The sequence below is a fragment of the Nicotiana tabacum genome, chromosome 17, assembly GCF_000715075.1.
Source record: "Nicotiana tabacum cultivar K326 chromosome 17, ASM71507v2, whole genome shotgun sequence".
NCBI lineage: Eukaryota > Viridiplantae > Streptophyta > Magnoliopsida > Solanales > Solanaceae > Nicotiana > Nicotiana tabacum.
Genome location: NC_134096.1, coordinates 115,778,779 through 115,802,836, shown reverse-complemented (window position 1 = coordinate 115,802,836; position 24,058 = coordinate 115,778,779). Strand labels below are relative to the sequence as shown.

At 33.2% G+C, this 24,058-nt stretch overlaps 1 protein-coding gene across 1 annotated transcript; it reads right to left on the bottom strand.

The window, feature by feature from the left end:
* Positions 1–12,703: 12,703 nt before the first annotated feature.
* LOC107762181 (VQ motif-containing protein 4-like) lies at positions 12,704–14,224 on the bottom strand. Its single transcript, XM_016580512.2, has one exon. The coding sequence runs from the start codon at positions 13,652–13,654 to the stop codon at positions 12,872–12,874; it is 783 nt and encodes a 260-aa protein (XP_016435998.1). The 5' UTR covers positions 13,655–14,224; the 3' UTR covers positions 12,704–12,871.
* Between the last annotated feature and the right edge of the window lie 9,834 nt (positions 14,225–24,058).

Genomic DNA, 24,058 nt, shown 5'->3' with positions numbered 1-24,058 from the left:
GGGAAGAGGTAATCAGGCAGGACATGGCGAGGCTTCAGATTTCCAAGGACATGGCCCTTGATAGGGAACTGTGGAGGTCGAGTATTAGGGTTGTAGGTTAGAAGGTAGTTGAGTCTTTCCTTAGTTCGTACATTTGTGAGGCTGGCTTGGTAGGTTTTTAGTCTGAGACAGCTAGTGGCAATGTTGTGTCTTACTACTCTTTCGTTTTTCATAGAGCCGACTCTATTTAATAGTTACCGCTCTTGCTCTGCACCTGTTTTCTGACTTTCATGATGTTGTTAGTTTTTTCTTATGGTATCTCTTGGTGGTACTGATATTGTCTCTTTTCTCTTTTTTTTTTTCTTTTCTTTTCTTTTTCTTGAGCCGAGGGTCTTTCGGAAACAGTCTCTCTACTCCTCGGGTAGGGGTAAGGTCCGCATACACACTACCCTCCCCACACCCCACTAGTAAGATTTTACTGGGTCGTTGTTGTTGTTGTTGTTGTATCCAAATTGTGTGTATATATATATATATATATATATATATATATATATATATATATATATATATATATATAATTATTGGTAAAACAAACGATTAATTATTTTATTAATTATTATTGGTATATTGTATTATATTATTTCGGATATGCAAAATACATAGTTCTTTAACCATATATTCGCCAAATACATGAGGAATATACACGACATACATTCGGAATGTGTGAAATTTTGTAATCTATTTGATGTACTTTTGTTGCATAAATATAACTATGCAAATACCATATATATTATTAAATATACACATCATATATATAAATAGTACATTTTATATATAGGAAATATATGTGGTATAACTTGTATATATATGTATATTATTATACGTAATACGCATCATATACATCTCATATATTAATAATTTCAGTCTTCCATTCCACCTTCGCTTTCTCCACTGAATCCCCACTTCACTGTAAGGGTGGCATGTGGGCCGGGCCCGGTCCTAAGTGGGCTTCACGGGCCCGGTCCTAAGTGGTCCGGTCCTAAGTGAGCCGTTCCTAGGCGGGCCGGTCCTAAGCGGTCCCGGGCTTCGCGGGCTTCTTGTTGGAACCGGATCGGGACCGGGACCACGAACTAACGGTCCCGGGTTAAATGGGCCGGTCCCGGGTCTAAGCGGGCCTAAGTGAGCCCAACGGATACTTTCTAATTTTTTAATTTTTTTTTATACAAGTTAGAGAAAAAAATGGTAATAAAAATATCTAAGGCAATTTGTAAATTATATTATAGAATTGTCACCTATATATATATACACACACTATACTATATATACATAGTATATAAGTCATATTCGATAGTATACATCTTAAGATATACTATATATACATCTTAAGATATATATATATATATATATATATACACACATATATAATATAATATATACAGCTTAAGATATATAAAAAGACAAAAATATTTTAAAGAGATATTCAAAGCAATGCGTTATAATTTTATTATAGCATTAAAAAATCATGGCAATATCTTTCTTAGTCTCCTATGAAATGAGCACAACAAGGTGCTAATACCACCATTGAGAAGAAAAAGGAACTAATCAAGATGTGTCAAAATACAAGTTACATATTAATTTACATGGTATCTCTTACAAATTTCATAAATCCTTCAAGGTCCGAAGGAATTTCCATTGGTGGTGGCGGAAAAGAAGCTTGGTCATCACCGCTTCCAGGCGAAGCATCATCCTCCGCAAGTTCAGCTAGCATTTCTTCGTAAGCTTCGTCTACCTCTGGTTGTGATTCAGCAAGTCCAAAATTTCTTCTTTCTGATCGGATCCAATCTCTGAAAAGTACTGATTTTTCCAAGCTCTCTCTCATAGACGCTCTATAATCACCGAGTTGAAGTCTTGCTTGACTGAAAGCGCTTTCTGATGCCACTGTTGAAACTTGAATAGTTAAAATGTCTCAGGCCATCCTTGAAAGAACCGGAAAGTGTTTTTCTTTGTCCTTCCACCATTCCAAAAGATTAAAGGAGCCGTCGGGATTCACTTCCTCAATTCCCTGCGAAAAATAAACTTCAAGCTCATTTAGTTATGAAAAATCACTACTACTAGAACCTTGAGAACCCCTAAACCCCGCCCAAGCACTAAGTGCTCTTACTCCCGCAGTTCTTTTAGATGATTGAGAATCAGAAGAAGAAGGAGTTGGAACATTTGGTCTAGCATGATTTAATGCAACTTGATAAGTATTAAAAATAGTTTGAGCATTTATTCTAATTGAGGCTATTGCTTCCGAAAGTTGAGACAATTCCTCATCTTCAAGTGCTAAACCATTATAAACAGTTTCATACAAAAAATGAGGACCTCCTAATTTCATACAAGGATTTAACAAAGCAGAAACATCATAAATAGAGGGAATAGGGAAAAAATATTTTTTAAACTTTTTTCTCATAGAATCAATAGCAAGTTTATAAATTTCCCCACCCTCTGAAAAATGAGCAAACAAATTTGCAAGTTCTGCAATATAAACTAAACAGTTAGAAATAGTGGGATAATATTACCCAGAAAATTTATTTGTAACAATATAAATTTTTTCTAAAAAATCTACAAGTATTTTAACATTAGCCCAATCCCCATTTGTAAGGTGCTCATCATCATCACTTACATGTGCATTAAATATTGAGTTTATGGGGTTTCTATATTCATATGCAACATCCAAACTTTCATACATGTAATTCCATCTAGTCGGGCAAGGTTTAGGAACCTTTCTTTCTCTTAGGCCAAATTCATCGCATCTTTTAAAATATTCTCTAAGTCTACTTCTACGGTTTGAATAAAAAAGCCAATTAAGAGCCATTTTAACCTTTTCAATTTCAATATTTAAAATTCGCATACCATCACCCACAATTAAATGGTAAATATGACAAATACATCTAACATAAAAAAATATTACTAAATGCAGGACTTAGTGTAGTGGTAAGCAAGGCTACAACATTTGTGTTACTAGTAGCATTATCCATTGAAACTGACATTATTTTATCATTAATGCAAAAATATCTACAAATATCCGTAATCGTGCTAGAAATAAACTGCCTTGTGTGACGTGAATTAATTATTCTATAAGCAATAATGCGCTTTTGCATTATCCAATCCTCATCAATCCAATGACTGGTAACAGTAAGGTAATCACAGTCATTACCACTTCTACCAATATCAGTTGTAATAGCAACACGATAATTTATATGAGTAAATAAATAGCGCAAATATTGTTCATATTCATGTTTATATTTATAAATATCGCTCTTTACGGTTGTGCGAGAAAAATCTTTATAAGTAGGATAAAATATTTTTCTAATATAATGCACAAAGTTAGGGTCAAAAGGAAAACTATAGGGTAAACGCATAACAATTACCATTTTTGCCAACTCTTCCCGATCTTTTTTTGGATCATAATATAAAATACCACCGGTAACAGTGTTAATTCCCGGTTGAAATTGATTTGAACCGGTACTAGGGTCAACCTGACTAGGAGTAGGTAGACTTTTCCCCTCGGCCAAAGCTTTCAGACGAAGATATCTCACTCTATCTTGAGGGTGTTTCATTATGTGTCTAGCGAAAGTTCTCGTACCTCTCTCCCCCCGCGATCCAAAATATTTAAAAACTAATTATTTGCCGCAAGTTTTACACTTAGCCTTATTTTCTGGAATTAGTTATGTAAAAAATGGTCAAACGGGAGATGTTTCCGCCCGTTTAGAAGGTTGTCTAGAAAAAGTAGGGGCAGTAACAAGAGGGTCAGACGGGGCATCATTTGGATTATTATTAGTTGGGTTAACTTAAGGAGCAGGACTAGTGGGTGTATCGTCATCCGGTTGCGTTACATCAAAATCTATTTCTTCATCATCATTTTCATCAATAGTTGGATTACCATAAAGAGCATTCATATATTCATAGTTTAATTGTTCACCGGGTGCAATATTATGACAAAATTGACTCTCGGTAAATTGTAATAAACTATTATCGCTATCAAGAATAGGAGGTGTAGGACGGGTAACAGGTTTGGGTCGGGGAGTCGGGGGAAGTGGAGGAAGAACAGATTGGCCACTAGATTCACCACTCTTGGATTTTCCCTTATTTTTACTAAATATTTTTTTAAGGAATAAGCCATCTTAATTAATCAAGCATAGTAAATAAATCAAACAAAACTATAATATTAAAACTTAAGAGTTGGAACGAGTTTACCGAATTGACGAACAACTTGTTGAAAATTAATTATCATTGAAGACTTGAATACTTCAATTCACCAACTTCACAATTTTGCACAAAATGTAACAATTAAGTAAGCAATTATAGAAGAATATTAGAGAGAGATTGATGATTTTGTGAGAAAAATGAAAGAATGAGGGGGTATTTATAGTTATTTATAGTTGAAAATAGGAAAAAAGTATAATTATAAAAAGTTTGGGGTTAAAACAAAGTTTGGGGGGTTAAATGGCTATTTTGCAAATAGCCAACGGCTATTTTGGCAGACCAAACGGCTAGTTTTTAAATGGCCAAACGGTCAAATTTTTTTTAAAAAAAGAATTATCCGTTGAGACCGGATAGGTCCGTTTAGGACCGCTTGAACCGACCCAATTCTCAGCCGGTCCCGGTCCCGATCCCAAACGATCCCGGTCTCGTGGGCCTCCCCTATAGGACCGGCCCACTACCCAGCCCACCTCCCCACGGTCCCGATCCTATCCGGTTAGGACCGTTTAGGCCCACCGCCCATATGGGCTTGCTGTCCTGGGCCGGTCCCGGTCCTAACCGGCCCACATGCCACCCTTACTTCACTATGTCTCCTGCATCCAATTCCGTGGCCACCAAAGACTAATGAAACCTCCAAACCCGTTGTACACCACCACCAGTCTTCATCTCAATCCCACTTTTGAGTTACTTTTTTCTCAAAATTTTCTTACCTGCCACTCTGAAAAATCATGGATTTCATTATAGAAGAGTGTTTTTAAGCTTTTCTGACATGTTAGGTTTGAGATATTTGAAACATCAAAAGAGCCGGCTGAATTTGGAGATTTAGAATATAAATTTAGGATAGAGAATGTGAAGACATAAATAAGAACAAACATCTATTACACGATTTGTGGTACTGTTAAATCATTAATTGTGGGCATAACGTAAAAAAAATTGCTATTAATGAAATAATCAAAAAGTAATATCATTTTCTTAAATGCTAGCTTAAAAATGATCAAACGTGTAGTTTTCTCCTAATAAGAGTAAAAATATCACGGGCTAGCCAGTTTTTGGACTGGTAATTCAAAAATAGCCAGCGTTTGCAAAGTCATTGAAAAATAGTCACTATTTTGCTGCAATACGAACCGGTCCAACATAATATACTGGAGATTGGTGCACCCGTGTATGAACTTCCAACATATTATGCTAGAACTCCAACACGTAGAAAATTTCAGCATAATATACTGGAGATTGGAACAGCTGTGTATGAACTTTCATCATATTATGCTGGACCGGTATATTATACTGAAATTTCAGTATATTATGCTGGAATATTTTCCGGATTTTGAATAGTGTTTTCGTTCAGATTTATCTTTACATGAAAAGTGGCTAAATTTCGATTACTTTTGAAATTGTGCCTATTTTTCAAGGGATTTTTACCTGGCTATACTTTACTAGAAACTTATTTACCATATTTATTTAGGTTCCTTATTAATTATTTTTTATATCTATATTTACTAGTTATATACAAAATCATAAAAAGAAAAAATTCAAGATCCCTTAAATCTAGCCTATCAATTACATGACACCCAACCCCCATTTCCAATAATTTCCCATACATTTAAGATTCTTTCCTTTTCCAAAAGATTACAAAAACATCTTCTCTCTTTCTTAACAATTATCCAAAATTAATCTTACCCACAGTAAGAAATTCTTCTTACCCATGGTAAGAAATCTCGCTTACTCACTGTTGTTCAAAAACTTGTTTATCCAAAATCTCTATTTCTGATTGATACAATGCAGACAAATTTTGGAATATTGCTCTAGAATCAAGTTGTGGGTAAGTTTTGTATATTATTTTTTTTCTTTCTAAAATCGTTATTGTATGTGACTTGTATATGATACATCAATACCCAAAACAACACCCGATACAATATTAATGCGATTATATTATAATTCTATATGTATCATAATTGTTGCAGGAATTGGATTACAAATGTATGATAATTATATATTCATTGTATATTGTTACGAGCAGTTGTGAGTTCGTGACGAATTTCACAGTTTGTATCAAAAATTTGATAATTGTATATTAATTTATTAGTATTGTATCATGTATTATTTTGGGTATTAATGTACCAGATACAAGTTAGATATAATTGTGATACAAGTATGATACATTTATGTTTTAAGCATTGATGTATATGATACTGTTCAAATACAATTATGATACAATTATCATACAATTTATGAATATTTTTTAATAATATAAAGCCGGCGGCAATGGTGGAAAAGAGAAGATGGAGATTCTCGGCGTAGAATTAAGGCATTTTGATTTTTTTTTTAAAAGAAAAAGAAGATGAGAGGGAAAAAAAAGGAAAGGATGTAATTGATCCCTTAATTGAAGACACTAACAATAGGGCGGGAGCCTTTTAAGAAGCAATGTATATAATTAGTAAGAAAAACCTAGATAGTTATTAAAAACTGCAAAACATAAAGAGTATAAGTAAATAAGTTTCTAATATAGTATAACTAAGTAAAAATCTCATTTTTAAATTGCCACATGTAAATCGCCTATTTTTGAATTTCTACACACACAAAAAAAAAAAAGATTAAGACCGAAGGCCCAAAGTTTAGTACAACATACCGTGATATGACATCTAGTTTTGGATTGAGATGAAAAATGCGAGGGCATCCTTTTAAACGGATCAGTTGCATGCATTCCGATTATTAGGTTTGATTTTCTATTGTTTGAATTCATGGTTTTAAACGACGAGAGTGGTTGCTCCAGTGGTGAGGACCCTCCACTTCCAACCAACAGGTTGTGAGTTCAAGTCACCCCAAGAGTAAGATGGGGAGTTTTTGGAAGGAGGAAGCCGAGGGTCTATCGAAAACAGTGAAATGAGGATTTTTCATTTTGTAGATGTAAGCTTCAATGCGACCACCATAAGTTTGGTTCGATTGGTTTAAATTTAAAAAAAAAAAAAAAAAAAAAAAGGATTTTCGTGTTTCTGACTTCTCACTTTATTGTCAACGACAAATACGAATTTATTGCTAATTAATATTAATAATAGTATGAATGACTTCGATTTTTATTACTTACTACCGATTGTTTCCCTTGTGTCGGTTTTCTTCTATGTTGCTTTGTTTTTTTTTTTTTTGTTGTTGTTGTTGTTACTGTTCTTGTATTTATTATTTTTAATATGGCTTCTTCAGTGTTGTTCTTCTTTTTCAAATGTGATGTGAATTATTTTTCTTGAGCCCAGGATCTATCGGAAATAATTTCTCTATCTTTGTGATGTAGGGATAAGGTCTCAGTACATACTACTCTCCCAGACTCCATATTGCGGGAATATACTCGATATGTTGTTGTTGTTGACCCTAAATATAATACAAATAAATTAAAATATTTTTTATAATAAAATATTTTGTCAAAAGAAAATTTAGAAAGGAGAGGGACGGTGCAGCTAAAGTTGTATTCCCTACTAACCCAATTTAACAAGGAAAGATTGGATTGAGTCCTACATTCATGTGTTAAATCAAGAAGAGAAGTACGTGCACAACATGCTTTGAATAATCGTGATTTTAAATTTTGGCTGTGGACTAATTTTTTGGGAAAATTAGCATCAACCTGTGGTTTTAAAAAAGAAATTCTCTTACATGTAAGAAACTCTATTGTCTAAACGAATTGACTATTTTCTAAAAAATGTTTTTACATTTCAAATGCTGCACGGCTTTGAAGTCAAGATTTAAATTGTCAAATTTTGGATAATTTTTTAAACTAGAAATATCTAGATTCTAGACCACTTTTTAAAGGGAAAAAAAAAAATCTCGGGGGTAAAGCACAAGCTGCTTTAGGATTAAGACAAAGTCAATTAGCTTATCTTTTGAATTCACTTTGAATTATTGCAAGTTGCATGAACCCCCGCCCCACATTTTTTCAAATGTTGAAAATAACAAAACAATCTAATCCGTTTGACGTATGATATATGAATCAGAAGAAAACAACGGAAAGAAGAAGACTTATGCATTGCAACTAAGAATTAACTCGTCACAATATGTATTAAAATGTAAAACAAGAAAAGATGTTGGTTGAAGTAACTAGTAATGGCATGGTTCGTATGAATTATGAAATAGGAACTGATCTGGAAAATGATTTGCGTAGTTAAAAGATAGGTGATAATTGTGACTGGTCTCTGGTGAAAACTCGTGACCCGTTACTATTAATTGGTAAGATTAACAATAATTACAGACTGGTGGAATAGATAAGCTGGTTGGAATACCTTCACGACTAAAAAAGATTGAAAATTACTAGTACTACTTTAATAGTTATGATGGAAATAAGGTGTATGGATTAAGAACTTATGATAAAAAGTAATTTACGTCCATAAAAAGTTTAAGTTAGCTTTTCCAAATTTAGTGTAATAAATTATCCTTAAAAAAAAAGTTGAGCATATCAAGATAACCAAAATATAATAGTTTTCGGAAAAGTATTTTTCCTTCCTAGCAAGCACACCCTAAAACCTTGTTTGTATATTTATTTTTCTTTCCATTGGTTAGTATTCAGTTGAAAATTTGAACCGTTAAAGCTATTAATAGCTACAAAATATTGATTGAGACCCTCAATTATCAAGGATGAAGACCAAAGTCCCTATTTTCTTTAGTTGACGATATCAACAAACAACTAACTGAACATTGAATAACCTTCTCTTTTCGTGCCTTTATTTACTAAAGTATCACGCAACAGATAAAAGAGAAAAGCGTGACATCTTGTTTTGCACTTTTTGAAAGTATTTGCTCTTATGAAAATTCTAAAATTTGGACTAGATAAGGGCAAAAGCATACTCCCATGTGTCTTTTATTTACATATTCATCACTGAATTATGCCCCAACGATATATATATATTCTTACGATAAGTTTTAACTGATACGACTAAATTACTTAATTTGATGGATATATCAAATGCGAGTATAAAGTGTTGGACCAACGACATGTATGCCTAATGCCTGTAAAGGGGATCACAGATAGGTCCATGCTAAAGCTTGTCTTTACTCATGATTCCTTTTGGTCGAAAGGACATCTTTTGAAGAAAAAAAAATTGCTTTTAAAATTACTTGCTTATTTGAAATGTGAAATATTTATTATAAAGGGATTGTTACACAAATGACCGGCCAGATTAAATGTTATGCAATGTTTTTTTTGCTGCTATGTATAAATTATATATTGGTTATTTTTTGTTTAAGATATTAGGGTTGGCTATTTCGGTTAATACTTCTATTATAAACAACCATATCTAACACCCTCGAAGGCCATATTGACATTAAATGTCAGGAATGCCTTTTCATATTTGAAACTTTGCCAATTAACTTATATTTGTGCATATGCCACATGATTTTAGCACTAAAAATCTCTTTCATTTTGCACCACAACTCTCTCTCCGTCACCATCGTACCAAATAATTTTTTTTTTTCAAAAAATCCTATCATATTTGGCGAGCCTAGGTGCTCATAATGAATATTTCTTTAGACTCACGATGTGCAGCAGAAAATCCATATTGGGTGCCACTTGCCAAAGTCAACATGTAATACAGGTGATGTCCAATAAACCACAATTCAAATGGCTACATTAAAAGTTCGATTTACACTCTTTTCCTATGAACTAATTTGGCCGAGGAAAAAAAGAAAGAGGATAGAGAGGTACGAAAGAGTAGGAGATAAAAGAGGAAAGTTAGCGGGTTAATAGAAATTATTTCCTCTCCCCAATGGAAGAACCATAAAGCTAGGTATGCTAGAATTTTTTTATTTTTTATTTTTTGTAAAGGTCGTGCTCGTGGCAATTTAAGCCCGGAATAATTCAAAAATACCTCAGACTAATCTATTGAGTATATTAGATCTTTATCTAATGCACAACTAGAGAGTAATTTTTTCGACCAAAACTTAAAAAACAAATGAGAAGAATCACCTAACCATATGACGAATTTTCCACGTTACCTTCCCATCCCTTCACTTCCCTTATAACCAATTTGCCACACGTATGTTACAAAGAGAAGTATAGAACTAAAGTAAAAAGTCATCATAGAAAATATTTGCATTAAATTTCAAACATATTTGCACAAAATGTCAAAGTTAATCAAACACAAGAAACTAGACATAGTAAATATCCACGCCGTACTAGAGATGGAACCAACTTCGTGTAAGGTTCAGAAACGTGAAGATTAATTGCGTCAACCCAACTGAATATAGCGACAATTGACAGGGTCTACCATCACCATGTCTTTCTAAAGTCAAAAATGTCATGCTACGATAGAGCTTCTCTTTCTTTTTATATTTTCATTTTTATTCAAGAAAATTAAACTAATATCGTGAATAGTCAACAATGACGGGTTAAATGTTAATAGTTGAAAATTGGAATCTCTTACCAACAAAACAAACTCATCAAAAATGATTGGCAAAACCAAAGGGTGACAAAAACAGTGCACATGTAACTCTCAAGTTTCCATTCAATGACTCACCAACTTAGGATACTAAATCATACCCACATAGACCAAGAAACAAGCAAACAAAACAGAAAACAAACGAAAAACAATCAGTGGAAACAAACACTTCCCCACCTCAAAGAAAAAAACCCATGGTTTCTGGCTTTGCTTTCTCCCTACTTTCTGCTCATTTCCCTGCTTTTTTTTTTTTTCCTTTTACTTCCCCTTTCCTCTCATAATGACAAGTCCCACCCCCCACTTTCTCATGTCTCTTTTTTTACCATCAAAAAAGGAGACTCTAGGATAGAGAAGAGAGCAATTCAAAGTGAGCATTAAAAGTGGTCTTGACTTTGGATACTCAGCTGAATAATTATTTTCTCTCTTTTAGGTTTTAGTCTTCATTTTGGTGGACCCTATATTTTTTTCCTTGCAACACCACTTTATATTAAATAATTCCTGTGGCTGAGACTGTTTGCCCTTTAGGTCATCAATACCTGTAATCTATAACTACATACTTAGAATTCAATATCTAGCTTCTTCTTACCAGCAAATTGCAATTATTGTGCAAGACTTTTCATCCCTAAAAGCAATTGAAATTGATACTCCCCTGTTTCATGCACTTTCTTTAGTAATCCATTCCAAAATGAATTATACCTTTCTAAATTACGAAACAATTACAAACTTTTATAATTATCACAAGTTTTAAAAATCTTATAATCATACAAATGTTAAGGCCTACAAAATCTTCTCTTTTTTTAAAAACTATACGTGTTTAGTCAAAGTACAGTCATATAAGTTGAGGCAGACAGACTACTATTTTTCTCAATCAGTAGTGATGACTAGTTGACCTTCAAGGGACATACTGGGGAACAAAGGAGAAACAAGCACTAAACTTTAGTAGTAAATACAGATCACGCAGGAAATAGTAAAGAAAATGATAGAAAGCACCAACTCGGAATCTAGGAGCTGTGAAGGGTTTTTAAGTTATTGGTAAACTGCAAGTAGTTCGCCATGTTATTGCCTTCGCATTATTTACCCTTAGAAGTTACAACACATCAGTGTAACTTTTCTAGGTAAAATAGTACAATAGTACAATCAGACTTTCTACAAAATTTCTACTCCTTAAACTTATCCTAGTGTAACTTGAACAGGTCCTATAATCTACTTCTTTAAGCATTTTATAATTTCTTTTTTTATCTTCCTTGATAACTTGTACACACAGCTCCAAAGGCTGATGGATAAATGTTTGATCATTGAATCAATCCTTGAGCATCTCAAAGCATAATGATCCAAAAAAAAGCTAAAGTTTGAATCTTTTCACCCTACTTTAGTTAGAGCAAAAGTTAATACCTTTTTAATATTTTCTTTTACAACTTAAAAGATGTCAATGGGCTATCATGCTTTTTTTCTTTAGGCTATAAACAACTCTGTGGTCCGACTAATTTGAAATCATACCAAGTAAATATACAAAATAAGATAAAGCGCTTTATAGTTTATACAAAGAAATTCTTTTTTCCTGGGGCTTGAAACTGCTACTATTACACAGGCTTCATATATCCCAAATATCTTAATGTTAACAAATTGATCATATTACAAGACAAGAGAAATAACTCAATGCTTACAATAGAAGCATTGTACACAAAGACACTGCCTCTTTTCTTGGCATCTTTAACCAATTGTTATCGTGGACAACGAAAGAGTCAAGATTCCTTGCCCTTTCCTCTACTCTACCGTCGACAGCTAGGCCCCTTTGCTAATCCCCATTGATAGCACCCTCTCTCCTTACTGTTCACTCATGTGAACTCCTAAAGAAGCTAAAAATTATAAAGAAAAATTTTTATGGCCAAAAGTTGCAATTCAAATACTCCTATCATTTACTCGGTCTTCCACCAAATGAATTATAATGACCTCCTGATTATACCAAATACGAGAACAAAAATAACTTGAATGCAGAAGTACATAAGGGCAATATCAAAAAAAAAAAATCAAATTTTTACAGTGTAGAAGTAAAAGGTTGCTGCCCATTTCATATATATTTTTTCTCATTTCTCCAAATTGTCCAACACAAATATATGACAACATCTGGCTTCCACCTTGATTCCAGATCACATTCTATGTTGGTTATATATGAAATCATACATAAGATGAAGCTCAAAAATAGAAAAAAGGGGGAAAAAAAAAAGAAAGCACATTTAAGAATCAGAATTAGAGGAACCTGAGACTCTAGGGGAAGTCACCGGAAACAAAGGCAAAAGTCGGGGCTCCGATTCCCTCGGAGTAGTCGCCGGCGACGGATGCAAAAAGAACCCTTTTTTTGCAATTGCTTTCTCTTCTGCATCCAAATCCAAATTCTCACTACTCACACTGACACCACCACTGTGCGGTGACCGGTTAAACGGGTCGTGTATGAGAGGAGTAACCGGACTAAGCACCAGCGATGGAAAATCAAGAATGCTCGGCGACAAAATCTCCGGCGTCGCAGTTCTCGGGGAACCCGAAAACCCAGTAGAGAAAACGGATTTATTCACAACCCCAGGGCCCAATGGGCTGATTTTGAAGTTCTTCATGCTGTTCCTTCTCTCATACAGCTTTGAACTGGATTTCTCCTTCTTGGGCCCGGTTTTAATGGGCGGGATATGATGTCTAACAGGCTCAGCCCGACCCGGAGTAGCTGCAACCTTGGCGGTTTCAGAGGACCCAGTAAGCATTTGAACTACCTGTTTGAAAGAGGAAGCATCAGCTTGGACGAAGGTAGTCGGGTACGGGTTGTTGGGTTCGGATCTGGTGATGGGTAGTTGTGGTGGTAGTGCTGGCGGAGTAGCAGGTGTTGGGGTGGTGGGCGGTGTAGGGTAGCGGTGGTGAAGACCATTGGAGTTGCCGCTATTGCTACAGCTTGAACTGTTGGAGCTATGGCTATCTGGGGATGAAATAAGACATGGGTTTCTAAATTCTTGAGGTTTTGCTAAGGTTTCCATTGATGCGTCTGTTTTTTTCTAGAGAGAGAAAAAAACCAGTTGAGTTAAGGTGAACTTTAATAAGAGAAGCTTCAGAACAAGGGCATTAGGGGGAATGGGGTAGGTGGGGTAGGGGGAGAGAAAGAGTTGAAGAATGAGAGAGAGGTTTTAAGAGAGAAGTTTGGCATTTTTGCATCACTTTGTTACTTTCTTTAGTTTGGTAAGAAATGTTTTGTTGCAAACTGAGAGTCAGTTATACACGCGCTGCATCGGCGCGTGAGTGATACAACGACACGAATGCCGGTAACTTCTTTAGTGCGGGGAGGCAGCGGCGGCTTTAAGTGGTGTTACTGTTACGCGGCGGTGAAGGGCGGTGGGAGTGAAAGTCCAACTGGTACCAGGCTATTGGTGATTGATCATTGGAGTTTAGACTTTAGACCAGGGGAGATAAATAAAAAACTGCGAAATAAGTTTCAATGTTTGCCATTGACTTAAAGGGCCCTACTTGAAATTGAAAGCTGACTATAGTCATGTAAATATATGAGGTGGGTCCTATTCTTTGTATTTGTTTTTATTTGTTTTTTAACTTTTGGATTTGGGGAAGTGCAAGTGGTGCACTAATCAAGGTTAGAATGAAGGCTTGAAAATAATTATAATACTAAATGTTGATTATTTCTCTGATTGATCCAACGTAAACATTAAATATTTTTAAATGAATTTAATTTTCTATTCAACAAAATATTATCCAAGCGTCCATCTTCTCGTTGATAATCGATGACAGAACACGAAGGTGAGGTAACTTGTCTTTTGCTTTCATTGATAATTCTCCCATTTGAGTAAAAAAATATAAACACCCATTGCTTCTTTGGAATAATTTCTCTTATATTGTCTGCTTATAATTTACATAGTCTTGACGTAGAAGATCATGAAATGAGCAATTCGTGCTGATAACGTGTTATAAAATAAAAGCAACTTAGTAAAACATGAACAAGACATGTTGTTATGAAATAAAAGCAATTTAGTAAAACATGAACAAGAAATGGAGATAGAGAGAAGAAAGAGATTTTCTTCTTCAATTGTGTGTATTTTCCTATCTATTACAAGGCCTTTATATAGGCATTAAAGTGAAGAAAAATATGTCATTGAATATGTCATTAAGCATAAAAATATGTCATTGAATATATCATTAAGCATTTGAGAAGATCATAGAGGAAGAATAGACATCCACCATAATTTGATTTTTCTTATAACACTCCCCCTTGGATGTTCATAGATAATGTGCCTCGTTAAAACCTTATTAGGAAAAAATCCTATGGGAAAAAAATTCTAGTGAAGGAAAAAGAGTACACATGTTTAGAAATACGCCTTTTGGTTGCCTCGTTAAAAACCTTGCAAGGAAAACCTAGTGGGACAAAACCTTGTAAGGGAAAAAGAGTACAACGCGTATTAACTCCCCCTGGTGAGAGCATCAATTCACATCCTTGAGCCTTCCCATCCCAATCTTGTACACTAGTTTCTTGAAGGTTGACGTCGGTAGAGATTTGGTAAACAAATCAGCCATATTATCACTTGAACGGATCTGTTACACATTGATATCACCATTCTTTTGAAGATCATGTGTGAAAAATAACTTTTGTGAAATGTGTTTTGTCCTATCCCCTTTTATGAATCCTCCCTTCAACTGGGTTATGCATGTTACATTATCTTCATACAAAATTGTGGGTAGTTTGTCACACTTCAAACCACATTTGTCTCGAATAAGGTGTATTATAGACCTCAACCATACACATTCTCGACTTGCTTCATGAATAACAATTATCTCAGCATGATTAGATGAAGTAGCCACGAATGATTGCTTAGTCGATCGCCAAGATATGGCAGTGCCTTCATATGTAAACACATAGCCTGTTTGAGATCAAGCCTTGTGTGGGTCAGATAAATACCCAGTATCGGCATAACCAACAAGATCAGGACTGCAATCATTGCCATAAATTAATCCCATATCGGTAGTCCCTTTTAGATACCATAACATATGTTTGATTCCATTCCAATGTCTCCTTGTGGGAGCAGAGCTATATCTTGTTAATACATTAACTGAAAAAATTATGGCAGACCTTTTAATGTTAGAAAGATACATTAGTGTACCCATTGCACTAAGATATAGTACGTCGGGACCAAGACGCTTTTCATTATTTTCATGAGGTCGAAATGGATGTGCTTTATCCATATAAAATCGTTTTAAAATTATTTTAGTGTATGCTGATTGATGGACAAAAATTCCATCTTTCATATACTCAATTTGTAGACCAAGACAAAATTTTGTCTTTTCAAGATCTTTTATTTCAAATTCTTTCTTTAAATAGTCTACTACTTTAGGAAGCTCTACTGCTTTAGGAAGCTCCCTAGGAGTTCTGATGATATTTAAATCATCAACATACACGGTGATTATAACAAATTTAGATCCAGATCTTTTTATAAAGATACAAGGACAAATTGAATCATTCTTGTACCCTTCTTTCAACAGGTACTCACTCAGGCGATTATACCACATGCACCCCGATTGTTTCAATCCGTATGAGGATTTTTGAAGCTTTATTTAATAAATTTCTTGGAAACCTTAATATGCTTCAGAACAATTTAAATTCTTCAATAATTTTCATTATACGCATATCCCGTTTTTTTTTTGTATTGCCAGATTAAAACCTGAAATAACGACATCCACCACAGGAGAACATGTCTATATATAATCAATGCCAGGATATTTATAAATCTTCTTGTGAAACAAGTCGTCTTTATGTCTATCGACTTGACCTTTTTTTTTTTTTTGCAAGAACATATTTATACCTCCACTGACTTTATACTTTCAGGTGTTGGGACTATCCGTCCAACTTCATATTTTTCATGTGAAATTAATTTTCATTTGGCCAATCATTTATCTGTCCAAATTTCATGACAGATTTGAGCTCAAGATCCTCGTCAATATTAATAATATTGAGCGTTACATTATATTAACAATATCGTCGACGATCATTTTATATCGGTTCTACTATTACCCAATAAAGATATAACTTATTGAGATCTCTTTATCTTATTATTTTCAGGTACCTGAGCCTCTCCCATGAGGTCTTATGAAGTGTTATGTCGTGGTGCTCTTCTAGAGCACTTGCCTCCTTATTATGATAATCTTGAACATTTTTTCCTCTCCTTATTCAAGGAGTTTTATCTTTGGAACCGATTAGTCTATTATGCTTTATGCATGTCATGGACTCTATTCATTATGAACTTTATTTTTTTTGGAGCATTAGCAGCTGAATATGACATTTAGCTTTGGGTCAGCAAATACGCCTGGCAATATTTTGCAAATGAATTATCACTTGAACTTCAAGTTCACATTTTCTCGTACGAGGATCTCGATGTACTCATAATAATTCATTACATGCATTACTTTTTCAGCTGCCCATTTTTTCCCTCTATTGTTGGGATCACCAACACATATCTCTAGCCTTATTTGGGGATACATCTTTGTACATTATGGTGGAATAATTAAATCATATAGCACATTCATATTTCTAGATAGAAATTATTTAGTTTCTGACCCTGAACCGATTGTGATAGGGAGAACTTATCATAACTTGGCTAGATGCGTACAAGTGTTGTTGTATATTAAATAATACATCACATGCCAAATTTTATTTTGGTAATTTTGTTCTCATAACCAATGGTTTAGATATAATTGGAGGCATACAATTTCTGTTAAACTAACTTGGATTTAAACCAGTATTATCAAGATAAATTATCATAATTTATATTCTGGAACTGTGCTCTAATAATTTGAGCAATCAATCTTGCAAAAGTCAAACTACAAGTTGATAACAAATGCGCATGTGACCATAGAATAGATGCATCTATTAAAATCATATAATAGTAAACGGTCCACATAGAAGGTGACTAGGCCCATATATTTATCACCTTTTATTCGTTCCAGAAATCAAGCGATTCAATCCCTAACCTTAACTGGTATATCATGAGAATAAGCAGCACAAGAGAATTCTTGAAGAATCTTATATTTCTTCAATATATACCAATGTAATTCTCAATTAATTTTTTCGCATCATAATTGAACCGAGATGGTCAACCGGTCATGCCAACTAATATTTATTTCATTAAACCTCTACTTTACTTGTGGCTTATGATTGCATCATCATGCTTATACTTGTGTAGTACAGAATAGAAGAAAAGTCAGGTAACCTTTCATATTTACCCGGTATGATTATAGTAATATAAAGATATTCAATCTTCTTTTCATTTATAGTCTCAATATGCCAACCACTTTGGCTAATATATTTGTAAATCAAAATATTTCTTTTGAGACTTACTACAATATTAATGTCATGAACAATTTCATTCATCCGGGTAGTAACAAATTAGTTCTTTCAGAGCTCTTAACTACTTTTGTACTACAAGATCTTTTGTCACACCATCCATATAATGAATGTCTCCTTCACAAAGATAATCATATCATAATAATTGTCATGTTCAAAATCATCATAAGCAAAATAATTTCTTGCTTTAATTTTGCTTTTAATAACTTTCATAAGGCTTGACAAAATATTTTTGGTGTATCACATGTATGCGACCAATGATATATTCATGTAACTATACAGTAATATTCATTATCTTTCTTTGTCTCAAACCTCCCTTAGAGGTGAGTTCTAGTAATTATCCAACCATGCATAAGTACATTATTAAGCATAATCTTTATCACATATATATTTTCACATTCACTTTCAGGAATGAGGATGCATTTTCAATGTTTATCACAAGTCACATTCTCTTTAAAGAATAGAGTATAATCATACAATGTGCTTTATTTATTTTTTATTTTTTTTCATACCAATTTGATGGTAAACATTGTCTTGTTCTCCTTTTTTTTTTTTAATAATTACCATAGTGATAAATATTATTATTTTGACCTTTCGCACGCCCACATTCATTGGTCAATCACTTGTCTTTATTTAGACTTGTCATGCACTGCTATCATATTCAATTCAAGAATGGAGCAAATCAAGTGGGACAAGCTTCATGCTTTTTCATGAAAAATACATTACTTTTCTTTAATTATTATTATTATCAGTATGGTGCATTATGACTCAAACTCAATGCCTTACCCATATAAAAGCATGCTAGGCCATAATGTGTTGGAACTTGAATCGAACGTCTTTTCATCAACATAGTGCGTTGGGACTTGAACCCATTGTCTTACCCTCAATCTTTGGCATAATAGGCTAAAATTCACTAGAACTCGCACTCGAGCCTTTAAAATATTATTACTTCATAATTATAGGCATAAGTAAATTAAATTTCAAGAAGACATATATAACTATTTCAATCTTGAAACAATTCATCTGCAACAAGAATGCTAGTTATATTTTTTAAATGATACAATCACTTTTACATTTTAATAAATTAATTAGGGAAAAGGTGCAGATAATCTATAACCACTTATATTTCAAAGACTATAAGAACTTCACCAAAAAAGTTCAATACGGAGGAATGAGCCTTATGTTTCCAGCAAAAATATTTAAGACTTAATGCATAACCGTGACTATTATAAATTATAACTATAATGAGTTTATATTGATTGTATATTCGAATGCCAGATTTGCAAGGTACTGTAAAATCGCCTACATATTTGATAATTTTGCTTTCAATGAAATACATCATGTGATGGTAAAAATATTATTACTAAATTACCTTAATAATTATCTATCATAGTATGTAAATGGTCAGAACAAATATATACATTGGAATATTATCTTTGTCCTATAAGAGATGTAGCAAATAAAGACATACCTTTCCAGTTCGTTATTTCACTGGATACAATTGAAAAAAATAATTTTACTAAACACTGCACATAAAGTTAACGCAAAGATATGAAAGTATGAATAGGTTTAGATGGATGTAAACTTATCTTTGTATTATCATCCAAGACATTTTTTATTGTACTTGATCTCATTGCCTGCTTATAATTTACATAGTCTTGATGTAGTAGATCATGAAATGAGCAATTCGTGCTGATAACGTGTTATAAAATAAAAGCAACTTAGTAAAACATGAATAAGACATGTTGTTATGAAATAAAAGCAATTTAGTAAAACATGAACAATAAATGGAGATAGAGAGAAGAAAGAGATTTTCTTCTTCAATTGTGTGTATTTTCCTATCTATTACAAGGCCTTTATATATGCATGAAAAGTGAAGAAAAATATGTCATTGAATATGTCATTAAGCATAAAAATATGTCATTGAATATATCATTAAATATTTGAGAAGATCATGGAGGAAGAGTAGACATCCACCATAATTTAATTTTTCTTATAACACATATATTGTTTTCCAGTTATTATTTCTATGTTCAAATCAATTAAAATGAGCATTTTCATGGCGGACCACATAATGTTTTAATAAATAAATGTAGCAATAGCTTCATAGGATTAATAAATTTAACAAAATTGTAATGCATAAATCACATGTAAAGAAATTCAAAATCACCATTAAATGTACCATTTACAGGTAGTAATCTTTTAATCATTTAATGGGCATGCGATATTTTACCAGTCAACTTTGACCATTTATTTTCTAATAGTGAGCCCAAATAATTGACATTTACATTTAATAATTAGCCAGTAGCTTTCGGAACTAACTTTCTAAAACATTTTAGCAAGTTGGCCACATTTTTGCTGACTCATTTGTTATCTTGTTATTTAGGTTTTGTCACGATTAACAAATTGCCTAATTTTGGCATATGAAAATAACGGCTCATTCATTCAAACTATCGTGGGGTTAAATGGTAATTAGCTTAATTATCTCAGCAGGTAATATATACTTTAGTATATCTACAAAGAGAACTCTTTTTCCAATGGAATACGTGAAAAATAAAAGTCTTCATTTTACTACCTTAAGCTCATTAAGGGGGAAAAATTCACCTACTCTTCGAAATGTACATAAGTTATTTCACCAAAAAGGTGACTAACTACATGTTTTTATCCTCTAATTACAATTCTTGTATTGAATTATAACATGTAATTAACTAAATCATTCTTTCTAGTTTCTACTATAAAGAAAAGAACAAAGTAATTGTTACATCGTTAACCCATATTACTTGTTTCTTCCTCTCTGTCTCTAACAGAATCTATAGCTTTCTCTTGAAGCATACTTTTCTACTAGAAAACATAAGTTATAGTCTAAATTTTAGTACATGATTCCCCTAAATATCTTTTTGTTCACGAGAACAATGAGGCCTCCCTCTTGTTCGAGCATTTACATTTAAATATCAACTAGCACACTAGATTATATATAAATGAAAGGTACAAGATGCCAAAGAATATGTATTTGGTGATTCACTCTAGGTCTCCACCTTGAGCCCCTCCCAAATTAAATTCAAGAATATGCAAAATTTGGCATTGAAATGACATACAAAAAACGTAAAGAATAAATATAAAGTAACCTTTGGCTATAGAATAGTGAATCAAATTCTTCACTAACTTGAAAAACATAATGAATTTCCACAAAGAAGAAAAAAGTGACTAACTATCGTAGAGCTGCATTTTGAAAAAATGGACCTTTTGTTTGTGCTGATCTCACTAGAATATCACATGTTTTTATTTTTATTTTACGTATTATTTGTTGATAATGCTTTTATGAAGAAAAGAAATGAAGAAAAAAAAAAGTTGATATAAATTCATTTGGTTTTGGCAGTATTTAGAAATCAAACGCAAATGATGGCATGGCGCAAGTAGTGAGTGACAATCTTCAAAAGAAAGCAAAAGATCTACAAAAGGAAAATGTAATAACCTTAAGCTAAGATTTCTTTCTTACAAATTACTATTATTGCTATATAACCAAAAAGAGTAAGCAACAATAATAAGAGTTTCCAACTCCAGGATCAATTTTTCCAACCTTTGAAAAGTTGGCATAATAATAAGACCAATATTTTTATTTTGGTTTGTTTGTTCTGAGTACACTCATTTACCAAGGAATTAAAACTAATTCTCTGTAATTAATTCATTGTTTGTTTCACACCAACTAAAATAAACAAAAGAAAGGGAATTAATTTCGTCTATTCTTGTATCTTTCCTTCTAGTTTCCCTTCCCTTTCTCTTCCTATCCGTAGTTTCTAAACATAGAGTTATGAATCTGCCTAGCTCGTGACTCGTGAGTACCAACCCACGGGGTCGAAATTAAATCTGGTTTGTCTTAATATTAGTAATAGAGTTGGTACCATTTTAAAAAATTATTTCAATGAATAAAATAAATCACCACAAAATTCAGTATGTGGACTGGGAAAGTCATACCATCAAAATTAAATTGATGGTTTTCTCAGTGAAATACAAGTCTTACCACCTCATATTGAATTAGTAATATTAGAAAAATATTAAAAATGGAAGCATCTTTTAGGGATGTTTAGTAAAATATTTTATATTCGACTTATAACCACTATGAGAAACATTGGAACTGGTCCGATCAATATCAAGAGAAATCAATGGAAGCCTCAAACCACTACTAGAAAAATGCTAACTTCCACCGAAATTTCCGATTGATTTTTTTGGTCGGAAATTTCCGACGGAACCCGTCAGAATTTTCAAAAAAATATTTTCTATATATTTTTTAAATTTTTTCGACTACATTTCCGACCAATTCGGTCGTAAATTTTGGCAGAAAATTATTTTTGACTGATTTGACTTAATTTCCAGCCGATTTGGTTGGTAGTTATTTAAAAAAAAATTAAAATAATAATTCCGACCGAATCAGTCGGAATTCGTTTTTAAAAACCCTGGAGCCCCTCCCCAAAAACCATAAGCCCAGTTTTCATTCTCTTATATCTCCCTCTCGTGACAAGGTGGGTTGCTCTGATGGTAAGCACCCTCCACTTCCAATCAAGAGGTTGTGAGTTCGAGTCACCCCAAGAGCAAGGTGGGGAGTTCTTGGAGGGAAGGATGCCGAGGGTCTATTGGAAACAACCTCTCTACCCCAGGGTAAGGGTAAGGTATGTGTACACACTACCCTCCCCAGACCCCACTAGTGGAATTATACTGGGTTGTTGTTGTTGTTGTTGTTGTTGTTGTTGTTGTTGTTGTTGTTGTTGTTGTTGTTGTTGTTGTTGTTGTTGTTGTATATCTCCCTCTCATCCCCAAGCTCCTCTCTTCCTCTCGTCTTTCTCCCCCGTCCCCAAGCTCGTATGTTTGCTCTCTCTCGTTTTTTTTTCCTTCTCCCTCTCCTTCCTCCTCCCCTTTCCCCTTAATTTATTATTATTTTTTTACTCTATTTTGCAGCAGCTAGCGTGGTTGGCGGCGGCAACAGCTCCTCAGTCGACTTCTCTGGCATTTTTTCCGTCGAGGTAAGTATTTTGTTGAACCACATTAAGTATTAGAAATCTCATTGTTTGATTGATAATAGAAATCTCATTATTTCGTTGAACCACATTAAGCATTCACTATTCAAATAATATACCCGTCCACAAATTAAACACATTTATTTTGTAAAAAGTATATACGTACTTCATAAAGAGATGGTCTTCAGTCACTTTTATCTTGATCCTATGGATATTTATTTATTAGTAAAGGAGGAGAAAGGAAATGGCAATAGTAGAGTCAATTCTAATTTATTACAACTAGCAGAAGCACTAAGAAAATAATATTAATTCTGCTAATATACTTTAAAAATACTACATTGTTCTTACTAGCTCTAATAGATTAACTAGAATAACTTTGGGAGCCATCATCGATCTTCTGATTAAGTTCTTGCTCTTTTGCTAATATACTTAAAAGTTATTTTAAGAAAATTCAATTGATTAGTCCAAAAATATAATGAAAAATATCTGTTGATTGATGCCATTAATTGAAAATCATGTGCTTCTTAGGACGCGGTTCGCTTTTAACCCAAATTAAACCAAGGTAATTCGCTAAGCTTATAAGCTAATTAAACTAGCTTAATCCTATCATAAAGATTAGAAAATTATTTAATCCTGCAACTTCACAAGACAAATAATGATTTGTTTAAAGTGAGAAAATGACCGATGAAGATTAATTTTTCAAAAAATTATAATCAAAGAAACATATAAAATAATATAGTAATATTTCTATATTCACTTTTTAGAATGATATTAATTTTTTTTTTCCAATTTCAACATTAAGATTAATTTGTAAATTTGAGAAATCATTAGTTAATTTGGATTATATGAACATTTAAGAAGCTATTCAAATTTAATTATTATATTTAAAGACTTATATTATTTAGAATAGGGATTAATGTGAGATTTCGAGTGTTAAAAAATATTAATTTAAAAAATAAAATATATCAATTAAATTGCTTTGACACAATGATATGTATATATCTAAAACGAACCTTTGAAAGAGTATAACTTTG